This window comes from Numenius arquata, chromosome Z, assembly GCF_964106895.1.
Source record: "Numenius arquata chromosome Z, bNumArq3.hap1.1, whole genome shotgun sequence".
NCBI lineage: Eukaryota > Metazoa > Chordata > Aves > Charadriiformes > Scolopacidae > Numenius > Numenius arquata.
Window position 1 is genome coordinate 11,674,495 of NC_133616.1, and position 19,336 is coordinate 11,693,830.

The window sequence follows — 19,336 nt, forward strand, 5'->3', positions numbered from 1 at the left end:
CTAAAGATGCCTTTGCCATCCCCTGGTCTCACACAGAGTTTTAGTCTTTCTGCACTTGGTATTCCATGTCTCAGAGCTGACAAGTTTTCTTCCGATGTGGCTGTGACCAGCACCATGGTCCGTGGTGGTCTGTGGTGGTCCATGGTGGTAGCCCATGATGGTCCTCACAGTGCACCAGGGCATGGTGGGCACCAAGAGCACAGCTGTGCCTACCTGCCCTGGGGACCTCATGCCCGTGAGGTTCCCAGCTTGTTTTCCAGGTTCCCATCAGGCAAAACCAAGCCCCAGGTCCCCAAAGCTGATGATTGCTTAATTGCTAAAAAATGTTTTTCCACCTCCTGGAGTGCAGCAACATGAGCTTGCAGGCAGCAGGGCTCTGCCAAGTGCCTTCATCTCTGCACCAAGTGGGGCCAGAAACCTGTCAACCTTGGGAGGCGGCTGTAAAGAGCATGGCAGGCACCACAAATGTGTGCCTGCAGCAAGGTCAGCTCCACCAGGATTGGTTTGGAGGGGCTGTGTGGGCACCACTGTGCAGGGGCATGTATGTCACTGGGGCACCCCTGGTGCTGCAGGAGCCCAGCACCTCCAAAGGCCACCCCATCCCACATTTCCAGGTCAGTGAGGCTTTGGCCAGGCGGGCACGAGACACACAGGGACAGGGACAGGCACAGGCGCACAGGGTGACCTTTGTACATATGGGCCTCCTGTGCTCCTGCTGTCCAGGAAATCTGAAGGTCTGCTCATCTGGGTCTGGGGTTTTTGTGCCAACAGTGGAAAAAATGGAGGAGAGGCAAACGTTTTAAAGGGAAAAATGTGTTATGCAGCACCTATGTTGTCCCCCCACTTCAGGGCAGGGGCTGTCCCAGTGCGTCCATGGGTTCAGCCCTAAGAGCCTGCGTCCCTCTGTGCCCCAGACCCACATCAGGGCCCTATGTGTGTCCTTGCAGGTCACCAGGACAGGATGTGTCACCCACGTCCCCCCTCAGGCAGATGTTGCTCATGCTGAGCTGGGGGCATCAGCTGTGTTTCATTCCCCTCCACCTGCTCTGGGAGCCCTAGGCCAGGTATGAGGGGTCTCATGCCCAGGTGGTCTCTTCCAACACGAAGACACCAGCCATCCATGGCATTTCCTGTAGGGTGTCCCTAAAGCAGGGCAGCACCCCAGGGTGCTCCTGTGGGGGCCAGCCAACAACCCATCATGCACCAGGTGCAGGGAGATTATGGCTGGAGCAGGGGATGTATCTTCCCAGTCCCAGAGAGATGATGGAGAAGACCTGTGGGATCCATCCAGGACACAGAAAGCCCCACTGTCTCCTGGGGCTCTCCCTCTCACTGCATCCCACTGAATCATGGTGCCCAGGTCTGCGAGTCCCCAGGGGCTCCCCACCAGGTCCCAAAGCGGTCACATGCCAGGGCCAGGGCTGGTGGCACAGCACTGCCATGGCAAAGTCCCCTCCATTGGGGAGCTGCCCTGGGTGGCTACTCTACTACAGGGTGCCCGGACCACTGACCTCCCTGGCAGGTCCTAGGGCCCAACAGGCGTGTGGCACTTTTTTGGCCGTTGCAGCTCCTGCATGGCCCAGGAATGATCTCCCAGCGTTATTTCTGACTCACAGGACAGGAAACACTTTGGGGTTTAAGCCGAGCTGAATAATGTGCTCATTTCCTTGTGCCGACTACAAAGCACCTGCTCCAGGGGATTTATGGAGTGCCGGCCTCTCGCACTCGCTGCACGGCTGCCCGCCCGGATGTTTTTATTTTCCTGGGATGTCCAGCAAGCGCCAAGGCCTGTTTTCCTAAACACCCCACTCCCTCCCGGCACGTTTCCCTCAAGGGGAGCCAGGGCAGAGCCACGGGCCGCAGCACACCTAAGATGCTGGGGTACCTGGGGTGCTGGCGTGCCAGGGAGAGTGCCAGCACCCTGCCAGGTCTGAGGACAGCAGGAGTGTGTGGCTAACCCACTGGTGTCAAAACCTGACCTGGCACAAAGCAGCCACAGCTGGGATAAATGGCCCAGGAGAATGCCAAAGGATAGAGGGGGAAGGAGCATGGGGGAAAGCAAGGGAGGACGAGACCATGCAAGGGAATGCAAGAGGGCAAAGGAGCCTGAGGGAGCCATAGCATGGGGCTGTCCAGACCACAGAGCCCCACTTGTCACCAGCTGCAAGGAGGAGGTACCCAGCCTGGGGTGAGCAGAGCCCATCCAATAGCTGGGGACCCACAGACACCATCCCATTAGAGACCCCACCCCATGGCTGTGGTTCCACAGACACCATCCCATTAGAGACCCCATCCCATAGCTGGGGACACACGGACACCATCCCTCAATAGACCCCATCCCATGAGTGGGGATCCACGGATGACATCCCATTAGAGACCCCCATCCCATGGCTGGGGTCCCATGGACACCATCCCTCGTCAAACCCTGTCCCATGGCTGGCCATCCATGGACACCATCCCAATTAAAGACCCCATCCCATGACTGGTGACCTACAGGCAACATCTGACCTAGGCTTGTAGAGCCACTGCGAAACACTGTGCCCAACCCGTGGCTGGAAACGGCTCTCCCCTGTGAGAAGGGCTGCGGTGTAAGGTCTGAGGCCGGGGACACCCATGGGACATGCAGGGCATGCCAGCATGCCTCCTATCCCACGCTTCTCCAGTGGCACAGAGCTCCATCCAGTGGACAGCCCAGCCTGCAGAGTAAGGTGACATCAAAGTTTTCATCATGCCCTGTCCACTTCATCCCCTTTCTGGAGCAACAGTCTCATTGCTTTAGTCCTGGAGGGGTGGATTCTGATCCCACCTGTGGTTCCAGCCTCCGGGAGCTGTCCCGTCTGGCTTACCAGCTGCAGGAGGAAGGATGGAGTGAGCTGGTTGTCATTCCCAGGGTAGCCCTTTGCCTCTCATGTCCCCACTCCCGGCTCCTGGTTGCTCAGCTGTCTCTTACCCTCCAGCTCAGCTCTTCCTGGGGTCCGGCTGCTCCTGTGAGCACTGAGTGTTCGGGTGAGCGGACATGGCTCTGAGCTGGCATCTGCCTTTATGCTGCCTACACCCTGCCTGCACCCTGCCCCAGTGCCCTGGGGGCTCTGTGGACAGAAGCATCTTCCAGGTGCTGGCTGAGGAGAGGTGCCCACATCCCACAACAACCCCATGGCCCGAGGCAGCACCGGGGTCCAGCTGGGGCAGCTCAGCCCAGTGATAAGTTGGGGTTGGTTGGGTTTGGGTTTGGGTTTTTTTTTTTTTTTTTTTTGCTGTTTAGAGAGAAAATAAAGTGCTTGTGGGGAGCAAGAGCCAAGCTCCCCAGTGCCTAAAACAGCAATCGCAGCACTTCCTCGGATTTATGGTGTTTGCTTTCACAATGCCAGCCGGGATCCTGTTTGCTTCCTGCTCTGCAGCTGCAGTCCCAGCTGAAGGCTCAGGAGATTCAGGTTTTATAATACTCCTGGATCCTGCTGATGGCAACTTGTCCAGTATCATTTATTACCCCCCTGCCTCCTGAGGGGCTGGGGCTGGGATGGGCTGTTATCACCCCATCCCAGCACCCACCAGTTTGGGTACTGGCTCCTGCCCCCTCCACAGGGTCCCATCCTCCAGCATGGGGGGCTCAAACAGCAGCCCTGCAGAGCTCTGCAGAGCTCCAAGCCCTTGCTGGAGTGGAGGCCAGCAATGTCATGCCCTCAGCGGGGTGCAGCACCCAGCTCTTCTTTGGCACAGCCACCATGCCAGAGCCAGGCCAGGCAGGAGCAGTTGGGTCCTGCTAGGGAGAAGCTGAGACATGGATGGGACCTTCTGCAGGGTTCCAGTGTGCTCAAGGGTGGTGACTGCTCCTCGCTGGCATGATGGGACACACAGTCAGTCCCCTGCTGCTGTTGACCCCTGTCTGATAAATCAAAGTGACTGAACTTAGGGCAAGGTACTTCTTCCAGCCCCTATATCCCTTTTGTGGCTCTTCCTCGGGCCTCAGTTGTCCCCCTGAGACATGAGCACCAAAACCAGCTGCCCCTTTTCAGTCTCTGGTGAAAAACCTCCTCTGGGCTAGCGCAGCTGGAGGGGGTGTCAGGTCCTCCAGCCAGAGCATCCCTTGGGTACCCGAGCTGAAGCTCTCAAGCACCGGGTCCAACTCCAGCTGCTGCTTTCAAAGCTACGAGTCCCATCCTGTACCAGCCGTAACTGAAATGCTCTGGGCCCCCCATGGGGGTGTGTCCTGGGGCCAGGCGGGTGCCCAGGGATGCAAAACTGGGGGAAGAAGAGCGGCCAGGAGGATGAAGAGCCAGTCTGACAGGCTGTGGGGGTCCATCAGCCCCGTCCCCTGATGCACAGTCACAGCGTAGAGCATGCTTCACTGCCAGGCCCCTCTGCAACATGCCAAGGGGTGTCCTGACCCTTCTTCCTCCTCCTCCTCTGCATTTACGCAGTGAACTGCTTTGATGAAATACCCAAAGGCCATGAGTGGGCCGGTAGCCTTAACTCTCTCTTTGGGAAACCGGAATAGCTACAGAAGTGCCAGGAATGCCTCCCCGTGCCCCTGACGGAGCAGGGGCAGTGCCCCTCTACACAGCTGAGGGATGCTCTCGTCCCAAAGCCCTTCTGGAAGCCTGGCCAAACCATGCAGGCCTCCAAACGAAACCCACCGCTTTTGTTTAACATTTGCTGTACTCGGTGATGAAACGATGATGGATTATTTCATTGTGGTTACTAGCGTGCCAGACTTCTTTTTCCAAACACACAATAGGAATATTCATTTACTGCTCCTACGACGAGTGCTTTTATCCTCCTTATATAGTAACAACTCTGCACCAAAGGGCGAGTTTTCATTTGTCACTGATACACTTCATCCCCGCTCACGGCCCCGCGGTTGGCAGGTTTTTCACGGGTGACCCAAGTTTCTCTGCTTTATTATCAGCCTTTTCCAACTGATCCCACCCTCGGGATGCCACCCGGTCACCCCACCCAGAGGGGCACGGCGTCACCCAGGGCATGACAGGAGGGCTGGGGGTAACTCTTCAAGGGGGAGAGGGGAATGCAAAGCTGAGGCTGCTCCCTCGGAGGTGGGAGCACGAGATGTGGGATGGGGATGCAACGGGGCAGTGAGGGGGCCCGGAGCAGCAGCACCTTCAAACCCAAAGGTGGCAAATCCAAAGAGGGTAAAAGGAAGCTTTTTTTTTTTTTTTTTTTTCACTCCATGCTTAATTAGGCTGCCACAGGAAAACACTCAGGCCAAAATTTAGCGGGATTCAAGAAGGGATTGGACATTTATGGGGATAACAAAAATATCCAGCTATAATAGCGGATGCCAACACAAATTCTGGAAGGGATATTAAGCCTCACGCGTCAGGGTGTAAACCTATCCCAAACTCTCAGAAAGGAGGGAGATTAACACAAGGGCAGATGACCCACATCTGCTACCGCTACTGCCGCTGCCGCTGCCACTGGCTGGACCGTCCCCGGAGCCCCATTTCCTGCTGCCGGCAGCGCCTCTGAGGAGGGCTGCAAATGTCTCTTGGCAATTCACCCCTTCGCTTGCAGCTCCCCGGGGGCCGCGTGGCTCCCCGGGCTCTGACCTCCTCCACCTCACCCATCCCCTCGCTTTGCCTGCTGATAACGGCCTTATTGCTTCAACCCGAAGGCAAACCCTCTGGGTAAGGGTCTGTGGGGACCACAGCCATGTCCCCCGGGTGGTGTGGCGTCTTCTCATGGCTTCTCATGTCCAGCCAAGCCCTTCATTTCCTCTCAGGTGACTTGTTGCCCAAATGCACATTCACCTCCTTATTTCATCCCTCCTGTTTCTGCTGGGGCCGGTCTCCAGCCTTTGAAAGGGGGTGCTCAGCTATGGTGTTTGGTGGGTGCTGCCCAGCCCTGCTGTCATGGGCACCCCTCAGATGAGCCCTGGGTCACACCTCATGCAGAGCCTTCCTCATCCTCTCCGTATCAGTGGCAATCGCCGTACTGCCTGCTCTTGGCCCCAAAAAACCTGCTACCACCCCCAGCCTGTGCATGGCCACAAGCCTAGCACAGCTGCAGCCCAGGCTGGGGTGAAACTGCCCTACTGTGGTACCTGGGAGCTGAGTGTGAGCATCTCCGAGGACAGTGCCACTGCATCCCACACCGGCTGTTAACAGGACGCCTGTGCCTCTCAAGTCCCTGGGAGATGGGATGCTCCCAAAACCTTGACCGCTGTGAAGGATCAGAGAGGGCTTAGTGTGACCACAGGGAAGCCTGGAGCTCTCTTGGTTGGGGGCCAGGGTGTCCCGCACTCCCCACTTGCGTGCTCACCACTCTGCGGAGGGTGACCCCTCTGGGGTCCCTTGGAGCCTTGCACCCACAGGGGCTTCCAACTGGAGACATTTCTGGAGGGCATGAATCAGCTTTTCACAGCTTGTTAAAAATCTTGATCCTACCTCTTGTTTTCATGCCTTTCAAATCAGGAAATGAGTTTTACAACTTTTCCAGTGGGGCACAGCTGGTGGCCAGGGTCGTAAAGCTGAACTTTATAAATATCTCTTGTTGGGATCAGGGGAAGAGCATTAAAAAGGCAGAGAGAGAGAGAGAGAGAGAGAAAGAGAAGGGAAAGCAGCAAAGGCAATAGAGAAGGAAGGCACCCTCGGTGAAGAAGCCCAGCTCAACCTCAGCCATGGCCATGCGAGTGCAGAAGATGGGGAGCGCTTGGGGCAGGCTTTGCCTGCTGCTCTCTCTCCTCCTCCAGCTGCCGGGATCCCAGGCCAAATGCTACTTCCAGGCTAAAGGTAAGTGGGGAGGTGAGCCGGGAAGACGCTGATGGGATGAGGAGGCCTCAGCTTGCCCCCGAGGCAGCGGGGCTGTGCCCTGCCTGCCTGGGAAGGGAGACTGTGCTGGGCTCAGGAGCGCGATCGTGGGCCAGTGATGAGTGGAAGGAGCAGTCTATAAACCACAGAACAGCTCCCCTGGGCTCTGGCTGAGAAACAGCTCGCTGGGCCATGAAGAGCTGCTGGCAAAAGCCTGGCTGGGGCTGAGTGTGCAGGACCAGCAGCAAAGGGAGGAGGGCTGCCCGTCTTTCCTCTGCCGCCTCCTTCCAGGGCTGCAGAGATGCTCAGACCCCAAGGGGTGCTGGATACGCACTCTGCAAGGAAGCAGGAGCCACTTGCCTCTGCCCCGGGTCCCTGGGGGCAGTAGGGAGAGCAGCAGGGCATGGTCAGGAGAGGATGCATGGGAGCATCACCTGGGCATCCCATATCTGTAGGGTGGCAGAGAGGCCACCCAAGTATCTGCTGTACCATGCTGCGGGTAGGAGGCCACGACATCCTCCCTGTTCCCTCTTTGAGGGCAGAGGGGTGCCGAGGAGGCTTCCACACACCCCGGCACAAGGCCCATGTGTGCCCATGGCCACCGTTTCCTTTGCAGCTCCCTGCGAGTACGAGGGGAAGCAGTTCTCCTTGGGGGAGTCCTGGCTGAGCACCAATTGCCTGCTCTGCACCTGCCTGCACCCCATCGGCGTGGGCTGCTGCGAGACGTGAGTGACAGGCAGAGGGGTGATGGGAGGGGGTGATGCTGCCCTGCCACAGCCAGGAGGTCTGGTGGCAAGGGGCAGAGGTGGGCAGGAGCCCAGCAGGGCACTGAGGGTGGTGGGGTGAGCTGGGAAGCCAAAAGCGAGATGCCAGGAGCTGGTGGCCCAATCTGTCCTGGAAGACACCCTGGCAGAGGAGGAAGCCACCCAGCCCTGCCAGCAACCCCCTGGCACAGACCAGGGGGAGCTGACGGTACTGTGCCCTCTCCCACAGCACCCAGCACCCCATCGACTTCCCCGACTGGTGCGAGGCCCACTACGACTCGCAGACCTGCCAGATCTCGGTGGTGCAGAAGGCAAACCCCAGCCTGCCCTGCGTGAAGAGCATGGAGCATGAGTGGGGCTCTGCCGGCACCCCTGAGCCGCTCAGCAACAAGGTGCTGGGCGCGGGGCTGAGCAGATAGAGGCTTGGTGGCACCCCATGTCCCCCCCCGCCCCCCGCATCATCCTCCCTCCTCCAGAGCACACCTCCCGCATGCTCCAGACCTGCCCCATCCCGTAGAGATGTCACTGCCGCCACCTTTGAGGGAAACCACTATCCGCACACTATGGTACCGAGTTAACTAATGCCGCCACGGCACGGCTTTGCTTCCTCCGTCAGCTTCCTGAACCCAACCACGGCCCCCTCCCCGTGAGATGCCCCGCGCACCACAGGAAGGCAGATCCTACGGGATCTCTTCCCAGGTGGGCAAGAAACATCCACAGGGTACAGACCAAATTAGCCTGCATCTCAGCAGTCTTGTACTCCCGCATCCGGCCTCGAGCCAAGCAGCTCCCTCCTCCCACCGAGACCCCCGTCCCCCTGCACAGCAGACGCTGGGAGCTCGCTGGGGAGCACCCCGGCCAGCCCCTTCTCTGCCCCGGAGCGTAACGGGCAACAACCCATCTCTGGAACCACTAATGCCCCTGCTCCCGCAGCTCCCAGGGCCGGAGGGGATCCCCGGCACTGCAGACCGGCCCTGGGCAATGCTGCAACAGAGCCAGCCCGGGGCAGGCGGTGGAGCTGGGGGGGACCACTGGAAGATGTCCCCAGTGGAGGTCCCCATCCCAGCTGCAGGGGAGCGGGGAGGGGAGCTGGGTGCCCTGCTCGGGGTTCAGGGAGCTGAAGTAATCTGCATGTGCCAGGGTGGAGCCGGCCACCCTGGCAGCCCTGCCCCAGCCGGTGCCATGCCTGTGTTGTGCAGAGCCTTGTGTAGATGTTTCTGTTCTTGCAATAAAGATATTAAACAAAGAGGTCTCCAGCCTGTGACTGTCATGCAGGGTGGGCTGCATCCACCATGGGGAAGGGTGGAAGGGTATAGGAATAAGGCTCTTGGGAAAGTTGAGTTCTGCACAATCAGATGTTTATTAGATTTCCACGCAAAGAGGAAAACTCTTTGAAAGGTTTGGTAGAAACCGGGAGCTGGCTGTTGAGCAGGGAGACCTCCACCCCAGCTCCTGAACGCACAGCACACGTTCACTCCAGCTGCCCAAGGATCCCGAGACCAGCAGGATGCCTTCGTGGGCAGGAGCGCAGGCAGAGAACAGCCCAGGTGCTCAGCCCTTCTCCATTTTGGACCATCACCATCATGCTGCCACTCCAGGACACTGATTCAGAGAATGAATGGTTAAAGGTTGTTAGTGTGGATTTAGTACAGCCTGGCAAAGAACAGAGCTCGGAGCCTAGGAGCCCACCATTCCAAGATAAAGAAATGGCCTTGTGTATAAGATAGCGGGAACAGCCTGCATGCTAAGGAGGAACCTAACTGTCTGGGTAAAGTGTCCATCTGGTCGGGACCAGTTTCGCGGTTTGGGGTCCAGCCAACCCAGCATTCTAGGACAAAGGTAAAGGTACACGGTGAAGAAGACTGCGAGCCTTCCTCCAGAAGACCCCGGCCCACGACCACCAGGCGACAGTACGCATGTGGCAAGGGGAGGAGACTTATGATAATGAGTTCCTAGAAATAATTAGAATAGTAATGCCTTTTCTTAGAATCAATTATAATAACCCAGCCCACATTAATGAATATGTATGCTTTTCATCATAAATAGACGCTTGTTTTACAAACCGGTGTGCAAGTTTGGAGGAGCGATCCCCCTTGCACCCGGCGCCGCAATAAACATGCCTGCTTTATAACTCTCTGCGAGTTGTAAGGTTTGTTTCCGCGCGTCAACACCAGCATCTCCCAGCAGTGCAGGGCTGGCCTGCCAGAACCCGCCTCCTCCGGGTGAGGATAGCGGGGATGCTGGGCCATGCACATGGGACACCCCTCACAAGAGGCAGGACACCTGCCGGGGCAGGAGAACAGGCTCCCACCTAGCCCAGGTGGCCAGCATGCCTCACCTGGATGCCAGACCTCCTCTGCTCGTGGGTTTCTCTGTAGGGGCACGGCCTTCACCCAAGGCTGGTATGGGGCTTCACTGAAGAGTTCCCCTCTCCCTTCCCCCGGCTAGGCCTTTTCTTCTTGGAAGTCCCTCATGGGGTAAAGGTACGTCAGGCTGTTCCTGGGAGGCAGATTTACTTTCACTGAGTGCTGGGACTCACACTTTCACCCAGGCAGGAAGGGTCTGGCTCCAGGCTGATGGCTGCAGCAGAAGACACTGCAGAAAGGGCAGTGCTCCTCCACCCACAGGCGGGACAGACCTGCCCAGTGCCCACCTGGGCATCACAGATGAACCCAAGGGGACATTGGGTCTGCGCCCCGCAGCACACCGGTGACAGTCCTGCTGGCCATTCCCACTTGTGGCACCACAGGTCCCTACCAGCTTTTCCCACTTCAGATGGTGATGGAGTTGGTGCTGGAGAACTGAGATACATAGGAAGCCAGGATAGGGTTGGTGGGAAGGACTTTGATGGGCAAGTCCCAGCTGAAAGTGTCCACTTCGATCTGCTCCACTCCAGTCCAGGTGATGGCCTCCGACTGGCTCCCATGAACTAAGCAGGTCCCCGCCGACTCCCCGGAGGTCACAAACTCAAAGTGCAGCCTCCACTTCAGGGACACTGTAGGCAAGAGAGGGGTCAGAAGCAAACACCACAAGGTATGGCGTCTTTGGCTGTCCTGCAAGGGGACAAGGAAATAAGCCCACCCATGCAGGCCAGCTCCCTCCCACGTGACAGCCCTGCAGGGTAGCAAAGGCAGGGCTGGGGACATCGCAGGAGGACTGCGGAGACAAGCAAGAGCGGGTCCTTTCCCTGGTGGCCACTAACCGATGTTGGTGGTGAATCCCGGGGTAGAGCTGAGCGGGATAGGCAGGCTGAAGCTACTCTGGGCTGTGTGCAGGCAGGCCTCCTGATGGCGGGCATGTGTGCTGAAGGAGCCGGGCTGCCCTCGCCGGCGCTGGAACTCCTCCTGGATGCTCTCCTCCGTCTGCAGGCTCACCGAGAACTGCAGGGCAATCAGCTGGCTGCTCTCTCTCACACACTCACACATCCCTGGCTCAAAGCCCCAGGGCTTCCCCTTCTGAAATGAGCTCAGAACTGGAGCCCTTCCCCACCTCACACCCCAAGGAGAGCTCAGCTGTGTCCCTCTAGAAACCCTCACTAGAAAGCCCACAGCAGCCCAGTGCTACCCAATCCCTTCTCTCTCTCCCCCACGCAAAACCCCTGCCTCTCCCCACAGTGGCCCCCAAGCCAGCACTGACCTGCAGACATGGGATGTCTCCTTCCGAGAAGTTAAAGGTCCCAATGACATCCTCTCCTATCTTATACACGGTCTTAAAGATGCAGAACGTCCCCACCTTCCCACGAGTGTTGCTGATGTTATACAGGTCTGTGGAGAAACAAGATGGGGGGAAAGGGTTGCCACAGGATGAGGCTTTCCTCCATACATGCTTCACACATTAACCCACTCTCTGGGTTAATCACAGAGCCCTGTAGACACGCCTGCTGCTTGGGTGTGAAGGACAGGCCCTGGAGACAGCATTCCCCTTAGGAAATGCCTCCAGTGAGCAAGAGCAAACCACACACTAGCTGTGATATGCTGGGGAGAGGGGGCTCTCTGACTGAATGAGGAAAAGCCTGTGACGGGCAGGGAAGAGTCTGTGGGAATCTCTGACCCAAGCAGGCCCTGATGGAGCTGCTCCACAGCCCCAGTCATAGCTTGGGTTTGACAGCAAGAGATTTTTGTGGCAAGCCCTGAGCTGTGCTTCACACCCAGGTTAGGACAGCAGGTTCAAGAAGGGAATATGACCTACGTAGGCTGCGTCGGGAGGTGGCCACCATGAGCAGTTCTGTTGCCAGGTCTGCCAGGTGTGAGTCTTTCTTCAAGCCTTCCTCCTCCTCCAGGAAGGGGTTTGAGGGTGCAACGGCCTCATCCTGTGAGGACTGGTAATCCTTGAGCCCTGGGGAGTAGGCGAGAGTGTCAGCAGGGCAGGGTGCAGCCAGGCCTGTGTCTGCAGGGAGGGCAGTGTGTGGCCTTACCGTGCAGCACCAGGACACGGAAAGGTACGCGCAGGAGCTTGATGGGGGAGTTGACACGCTGGCAGCCGATGGTTAGCTTGTACACGTACTTTACCGACTGTCCCCGGAAAGAGGGAGGGCCGTCTATGGGCAGCGTCTCACAGTACGAATCTGCAAGGAGCACAGAAAAGGTTGCTTTCCAAGGCCAAAAGGAAGCTCCTGGAGCTGTCGCTCACAGGCTCCCTGCACCCAGGGTTAGGACCCGCAGCAGGGCTGAGCTAGAGACAGTGCCTGGTGCTTTCTGCCATCTCCTCTTTCTCACAGTGGGCCAACCATATCCCCAGCTGCCCTGCACCAGCGCAACTGCTCCTCACATCACATGCACCATCATCCCAGGCATCGCTTCCAGCACATACAACCACACACACAAACTCTGCCTCAAAAGAATGTGAAAGATGTAAAATCCAGGAACACAAACACATGAGGGCTAAACTTACTCATCACGAGTTCAACCTGGATTTGCCTCTGCGCACTTCCTTCAGACACCGCTTTCAGGGTGCAGTCACACACTGCGGTTTCCTCGGGGCTTGGCCCCATGTAGCAGATGAAGACCTCATGCCTCTTTCGATACTCGCTTTACACAAACCCCAAACTCAGCAACAAAAATTAGTTTCTTCCTGTGTTTTTCTCTGAAGCACTCTGTCTACATGGCCAAGAAAAAATTAAGAGACCTTCCCAACAACCTGTGGCATATCCCCCTTGACAGACTGATGACTTAGACCACAAAGTCTCTGACTCCAAGACCTTTGAGATGCCAGGGCCTGGCTTCACACCACATTCAGCCCTCTCGAAGCCCCTTGGCCACTACACAAACCCCAACACTTCTCAACGCAGCGTGAACACTTCTACAGCTTTCCCAAACCGCATGCTGTATAATAAGAAAGGCGCAAACAGTGAACTGTGGAAAGTCTCCACCTCTCTGGCTTGCCCACCGTGACGCAGATACACCCTGCCAGAGGAAGGGCAGCATCCTGCTGTGAAACCACAGATCCTTCCCCATGTCTGGCACATCCTAAATATCGAGGCTTAGATTAAAAGCTAGGGTTACATTTTAAATATAACTTCTAGATTTAAAATAACAGAACTGGAAGGAAGAAAAAAGCCTGTGCTAGTAGCATCCACAAGCTTGTCACACCTTAAAACACAAGGCTGGGGTGCAGCTGTGAACTGTCCTGACAGGGAGGAAAAGCAGGTATTTCCAAGGAAGGAAGCAAACTGCTGCAACCTCTGTACTACGCTTAACGAGAGTGCTCACAAAGACCTTCACGCCTAGTGAGGATAATCTGAGCGGAGACCACCACCATCCGAGGAAGATGGGCTGTTTGCTACCTGGCACAGGAATGCTGAGACTTGGGAAGTCCCAGCTTCCATGCATATCCCAGAAGGAAGCACATTCCTGGTGCTACAGATGCCTTCCTTACCCACCCGCTGTACCCTCTGACTGGGCTCCCAGCCTGTGTCCAGGCTGCTTCCATTTCCGCCCCTCTCTGTGATCTACCAAATATTTAAAGGTATTACAAAACCGGAGAGGAGGCAAAGACAGCCACAGAAATGACTTGAGGGCTTGAAAAAATGTTTTATGGTGACAAATTTAAAGAGCTCAGTCTGGGCAACATGTCAAAGGGACAGGAGGTGAGTCAACTCCAATATATAGGCACCATAACAAGGGCAGATATTGGGGAATAAGCTGCTGGTCAGCAATTGAAAACAAGGCCTTTTATCAAGAGACAGCCTCGTACAACCTCAGCTCTATGTGCCAGCTCTGGCTACACTTTAATAACATAGTACTTTGCTGAAGCAGAATTAAGATTTCTTGGTTTTTTGTTGTTTTTTTTTTCCTTTCCAAACTGTGCAGCAAAACTCAAAACTTCTGAAAAACAGGAAATGAAGAATTAAGATACACACCCACACAGCCTTAACTCTGCCTCCACGGAGCTGGCAGGAGCCCCCAGGAATGATCTGCAAGCATGCCAGCTGTAGCCTCGCATAAGAGGAGCAGCACGGCAGGCTGACGGGATCAGTGCGAGCAGCCTGGCAGAGCCGGGGCTGTGATACAGGGGTTTCTGTGCTAAAAAGCCCAGTGCCACACGCAGCGGCATTGCACGTGACACATGCAATGGACACGTGTGTCACACAACCAAGGGGAAAGGCTGTAGCATATGGCCAAGGAACCTTTAAAAGTGAGAAGACTTTGTGTCCTTCCTATGGAGCTGCTTCCATGTGCAAGGCAGATGCAGGCTGCTTGTGCCAGTGTCACCCAGTGGCAGAGTGGACACACACACACATCACTGGGAAGGACAGACTCCCTAGCTTAGCTGGGGGCTGAACAGCTCCTGCCTGCAAAGCCAGCAGACAAGGAAGTCCTCTCAATCCACCCCAGCCACCTGGAGGTTGGACTCTTAGTCACTGATCTCCTCTCCCAGAGCCTGCTGAGCCTGCCTGAGACACTCCAGGAAAAAAAGGGCTTCCCTCCTGCTCCCATGGAATGGATGCTCCAGCCCCACACCTGCCAGCAGCGAGGAGTGGAGAATCCAGGTGAGCCTCAGGTGAGCAGCTGAGATTTCTGCCTGCTCTTCTTCCCTGCCACGGCCGCTTTCAGAAAGCACAGGGGACCCTGGCTGTGATGCAGCAGGGCCAGCTCCTTTCCCCCTCATGCTGCTGTAGAATAGTAAGTAAATAACTAAACGTGCTCAGGCAATAGGCTTTGCAGTTTAGGAGACACAACCCCAGACAGCACTGCCCCACCCCACTAACCACCTAGCCAAGCCAGGTTGGTTTCACCCTGTCCACTCTTCCTTCCAGTCAGGCCCCTCCAAGCTCAGAAAGGCAGGAGATTCCAGCTTCAAAACCAGCATGGCACAGCCCATGGCTCCTTGGTCTCACTCGCAGCTCTGCTCTCACCTCCCCAGAGCTCAGTGCTCCAGCACAGCCCCCTCCACCACTGGCACTGCCTCTCCCTTGGCTCTGTGACTTGAGAGATCTCTGTCAACCATTTCCAGCAGATCCCTAGGACAACTCGAGGAAGGTGTCCACATAGAGCCTGCAATGCCTAATGTTACACTGCCACTGGACCGCAAAGGAGATCTGACACAAACCGACAGACTGGGTCACACAGCCACCAACCAAGAGACAACAGCACATACTTGTATTTTCACAACTGCCTACTCAGGTAGAAGAAGTTGCCTGGAACAACAAAAACAAGTTGCTGCAAATTCCTTGTGAAAAGGATGGTAATTTCTCAAAACAGCAAAAGGGAAAGTAGCGATGAAGGAGAGCTTAAAGGGGACCAACTGGAAGGACATCATTTGAGGGCTTTGGAGACATGGAAAGCTTTGAGCAGAGAATACGAGCAGTGCTCACTTTTAGAGCAGGAAAACAAGAGCAGGCAGAAGACTCTATGATTTCCAGGACAACCACAACCTGAAGAGGAAGCACGGATTCAGAGGACATCAGCCTAAATCCCAAGAATACTCCAGTGTGGCTGAAGAAATAAAGGTAAGGAAATGCAGGTGTGTGTAACTGTTACTTCAGCTGCAGCCAGGTACTTCAAAATGTTTGTGTTGCAGCTAGACAACAGACATGCAGCAAAGGACATGGGCCAGAGACAGGACTGAGGGACATGTTGCAGTACACAGCCCTCACACAGTGGAGAACTGACTCCGGACAACACAGCAGTTCCTTAGCACTCATGCTCCCACCAAAGCACCTCGCCTTCCGTGAGTACCAGGGTCTCCCACTTGCAGCACTCAGGTCCGCAAACCCAGCTTGGAGAGCAGGGCTCCCCAGAGGCGAGCTCTCTGAGCAGGGGACAAGAAGACAGGACTCACAGGACTTTGACTCCCCAGGATCCAGTCGCAAGTCACAGAAGAGAATCTTTGGTGGAGTGGACAGGATACACTGACCCCGCTCTCCTGGAAGAGAAGAACCATGTGAGTGCTGCCCGGCCTCGGCAAGTTTTGCTCTAAGCTAGCATCACTGTGATCTCAGTATTAACAAGGTCCTGTAGCTGCCATCACCAGGGCATCACACAACAAAAGCAACACGGATTTCCTGCTCATTTCTACATGTGTTCCCCTCACATTATGGTGTGCTTGACCTCTGCTTGTTGTGCTCTCACTGTCCCTACCCGAGGTCACACTCACCTCTGTTGGGGATGAAGACTGTCTCGTTCTCTGCCTGCACATCGTGCTTGCTGCCATCAGAAGGAGGGAGCGCTACCCGGTTCTCGCTGGCATGAAACTGGCAGTGGATCTGGGCGCTGGCCCATGCCAGCATCTCACTGAGAGCAAAGAAGAGCAACACTCGTGTCAGTGCTTTAAACCTGGATTACAGCAAGCATGAAGTGACTTGCACTCTGAGGTACCTCCAGCAATAACACAACCATCAGGGAAGCGGGCAGGCTCAAAAGCAGCAAATATCTGCAGCCTGGGTTCAGCTGCCCCTGCCCACAGCACCTGGCTGCCCCAAGCTCAACACTCCTCAGGGCAGGCAGGGGACACACATGCTTCCCCACAGCACTGTCCCTCTCAAGAACATCAACTTCTGGTTGTCTCAGACCAGAGAAGGATGCTTCTGTGTCCTTCATAAGGACCTATTTTCTCCTCATGATGCAACTCATTCACTAAGGACTATAGTGTCAAAAGTGCTAGGATGCTAAAATGTCATTTTGCCCCCACCCTAAACAGCCACAAGAACTGGCTGCATCCAGCATGAAAAATAGTCTCATGATTTGGACTCTACTACGACCTCAGCCATTCCACAGGGCATTTCCCATGGCATTACTGACACCTTACAGTTTCCAAAACACTCATCTATTTTTTATTTCAATATCAGTCTTGCTAATTTAGCCAGTGTATGGTTCCTCTGCTGTTTCCTAACATCATGATCTGATTAGTAAGCACTGACACCAGAGTTTTAGATGGCACAGGGATGGCAAAGGGATTTTTGGTGCCACAAGAGTATCTCTCGACGTGACACATCAGAGCAGTTAAACTTCTAGACGAACCAGAGAGAAAGGCGTGCTGCATTCGTTTCAGCTGACTAATAATGGGCTGTTTGATCTCTGTATGTGCTGGCTGACTTTACCCAAACACGCGTTGCTTACTCTACCCAGTTACCTCTATCTCCACAACTGTAATTCTGTATCTTCAAAAGTACCAGCAAGGCTTTTCCATAAGGGCTGCCTTAAGCTCTTCTGTTGTAAGGTATGAGGTATATGGAAACAGAGGAAGGGTCTTGATAAAAGACAATGTTTACTAATTTTATATATGCTTAGCCTGATTACAGTACCTTCAAACACTGTATTTTTAACCTTTTTTTCCCCCCTCATTTATTTTCAGTATTGCCTAACAATATGCCACTGGATTGTCTTCTTTTTTTTTTTAACTGGATGCCCAAAGAAAATTTGCACATGCCTTCCTACCAGCAGACCTGGCTTGTCCAGCTGGCAGGATGCAGAAAGATCCTGCTCTGGTGCTGACACCGGTTCCCTCCTCTCACCTCTCCTCACAACTCCCGTAGCCCACAAGGGCTGCACTCCATGCAGCCTTTGGGCAGAAGACCTTTATTTCTTGTACGCCTTGTACTTCACAAGCAAATTCACTTTCTGCCATTTACTTACTGCCTGCCACTTCTGTCCCTGTGCTTGAACTGCATGCCTCTCAGTCCTTCCACCTGCGCCACAGCTTTTGCTAGCCCTGAAAGCTTCTAGTCCCCAAAAGGTCGATCTGCCTGTTGCAGTGACTGTGCTTTGATCTGGCACCTGCCTTTATGCAACCCACAGCTTCAATTTCCAAACCACCAATCTACTTGGTGTTGCCACTCGTATGACTTAGCTGGGTCTCGTCAGTTTGGTCACCTGCTTTTTTAGTTTAAAAGCTTTTCTTTTTCCAAGAGGCGGTTTCCTACAGACCAGGACACACCTGAAGTTCCCAAATGAAGCTCCTGTAACTGTGCTGCGAACGTCCAAAATTGCTACACCTGCTACCTTTGCAGTCCCACATGTTTCGGAACTGGGAAAACCAGCACTGTCAGTACACAAGACAAAACTCCGGAAGACCAGATGCTTATGCCACAGCTGAATTTGAAAGCTGAATTCAGCAGGCAAGAGGAACCAGGAAGTCTCCCAGGATGGAAAGCTAAGGAAGGCAATAAACAAAGAAACCCTACAGAGGTAATACAAGAGCCTGCTTTGCTGCTGCCAAGACTGCAAGCAGTGGAAGCGGGTCCGCCACAACAATCATATGTGAAACGTGTACTGGTGATGAAAAGATGCTGAACATGACAGGGCTGGAAACGGACGCTTCCCAAGAAGGGCTCAAGATGAGAAAGCACTCTCCACCCCCTGGGGACTCAGACTAGGCCACACACTCAGCGGACGTGGAGGCTTTGGGTGACTCCTTATGATGTGGAGTCACCCCCTGTGAGCCAACATAGGAAGCTCCCATCTTCTCACGTTTCCCCAACACCTATTCTGGGCACACTAATGATAAGGGGAGATTCAGCGCTCAAAGGCTGGCTCACAGAAAATGCTGCCTCTTTCTGACTCTAGGCAGTGCTTGCCCCTTTGCCTGCCAGTTCTGGAGGCAGGGATCACACTGATATGTCAGTGCGCTGCTGTATAGAGAGAGTTCCTTCCATAAATGTAGGAAATAATGATGTTGCCTGGATGTTGCCCTGTGAGACTGTCACCCTGGTGTGACTAGATATCCTGTTTTAACAGCGAGTTTGGCTTCATTTTCTGCCAGTAACCCTGTTGCTAAGGGCTCACCTGAGGGGCAGTTAAGAGCATCTCTAATTGCATACCTTTTTTCTCACCTCTTTCTTGGGGGCAGAAAACCAGAATAATCACCTGTGTTTCAGCCCTGAAATAGCCATTGTACAAAGCACCCTTAAGGGAGTACCTCGGGTAGGGAAGTCACCAGTGGCTGAGCTGGCACCATTGCCCAATGCAGCCATGATTACATTGGGCTGCTCAGGAGGGAAGGAGCACTGTTTCCTCTGGAGGGACCCGGACACTTTGAGGCTTCACGCACAGAATGCCCCACCAGCACAAGCTGCTGTACCTGCTGGCGGAGGTAGATGAGGCTGATAAGGGATTGGTGAAGGTGATCACGCACTCCAGCACCTCCCCTGCCAGGAAGACGGGCCCACGGCCCAGCTTGGCCAACACCTCGATCATGGCTTGGACAGTCCTGCTGCACACCTGCCAAAAAAAAAAAAAAACCAAAACAACCAAGAGTGGGCATAGAGACAGGGGAATGGCAGCAGCCAGGGTGGGCTCATGCACAGAAGGAGGTCAGGAAGAGCCCCAGCTCTAGAGACAGTACATGGACACGTACAGGGGTCAGGGACAG

General features: G+C 55.1%; 2 protein-coding genes across 2 annotated transcripts; one reads left to right on the forward strand and one right to left on the reverse strand.

The window, feature by feature from the left end:
* The first annotated feature begins 6,634 nt into the window (after positions 1-6,634).
* On the forward strand, positions 6,635-7,947 carry MSMP (microseminoprotein, prostate associated). Its single transcript, XM_074166735.1, has 3 exons — positions 6,635-6,746; positions 7,381-7,489; positions 7,758-7,947. The coding sequence occupies exons 1-3, from the start codon at positions 6,635-6,637 to the stop codon at positions 7,945-7,947; spliced, it is 411 nt and encodes a 136-aa protein (XP_074022836.1).
* A 919-nt stretch (positions 7,948-8,866) lies between these two features.
* Positions 8,867-19,161, reverse strand: RGP1 (RGP1 homolog, RAB6A GEF complex partner 1). The gene is made up of 8 exons (XM_074166612.1): positions 19,046-19,161; positions 16,124-16,260; positions 15,809-15,892; positions 11,943-12,092; positions 11,717-11,863; positions 11,165-11,292; positions 10,731-10,908; positions 8,867-10,523 (listed from the first exon to the last, which is right to left on the reverse strand). The coding sequence occupies exons 1-8, from the start codon at positions 19,159-19,161 to the stop codon at positions 10,300-10,302; spliced, it is 1,164 nt and encodes a 387-aa protein (XP_074022713.1). The 3' UTR covers positions 8,867-10,299.
* Positions 19,162-19,336: the final 175 nt, after the last annotated feature.

What these genes read in the sequence shown, in the direction of transcription:
- MSMP (XM_074166735.1), top strand. Translation starts at nt 6,635, where the DNA reads ATGGCCATGCGAGTGCAGAAGATGGGGAGCGCTTGGGGCAGGCTTTGC. An exon ending in ATGCTACTTCCAGGCTAAAG is followed by an intron (nt 6,747 to 7,380) that starts GTAAGTGGGGAG and finishes TTTCCTTTGCAG; the next exon opens with CTCCCTGCGAGTACGAGGGG. An exon ending in GGCGTGGGCTGCTGCGAGAC is followed by an intron (nt 7,490 to 7,757) that starts GTGAGTGACAGG and finishes CCTCTCCCACAG; the next exon opens with CACCCAGCACCCCATCGACT.
- RGP1 (XM_074166612.1), bottom strand. Translation starts at nt 19,161, where the DNA reads ATGATCGAGGTGTTGGCCAAGCTGGGCCGTGGGCCCGTCTTCCTGGCA. An exon ending in TCCTGGGGAGTCAAAGTCCT is followed by an intron (nt 12,093 to 15,808) that starts GTGAGTCCTGTC and finishes TGCTCCTTGCAG; the next exon opens with ATTCGTACTGTGAGACGCTG. An exon ending in GGGATTCACCACCAACATCG is followed by an intron (nt 10,524 to 10,730) that starts GTTAGTGGCCAC and finishes TCTTGCCTACAG; the next exon opens with TGTCCCTGAAGTGGAGGCTG.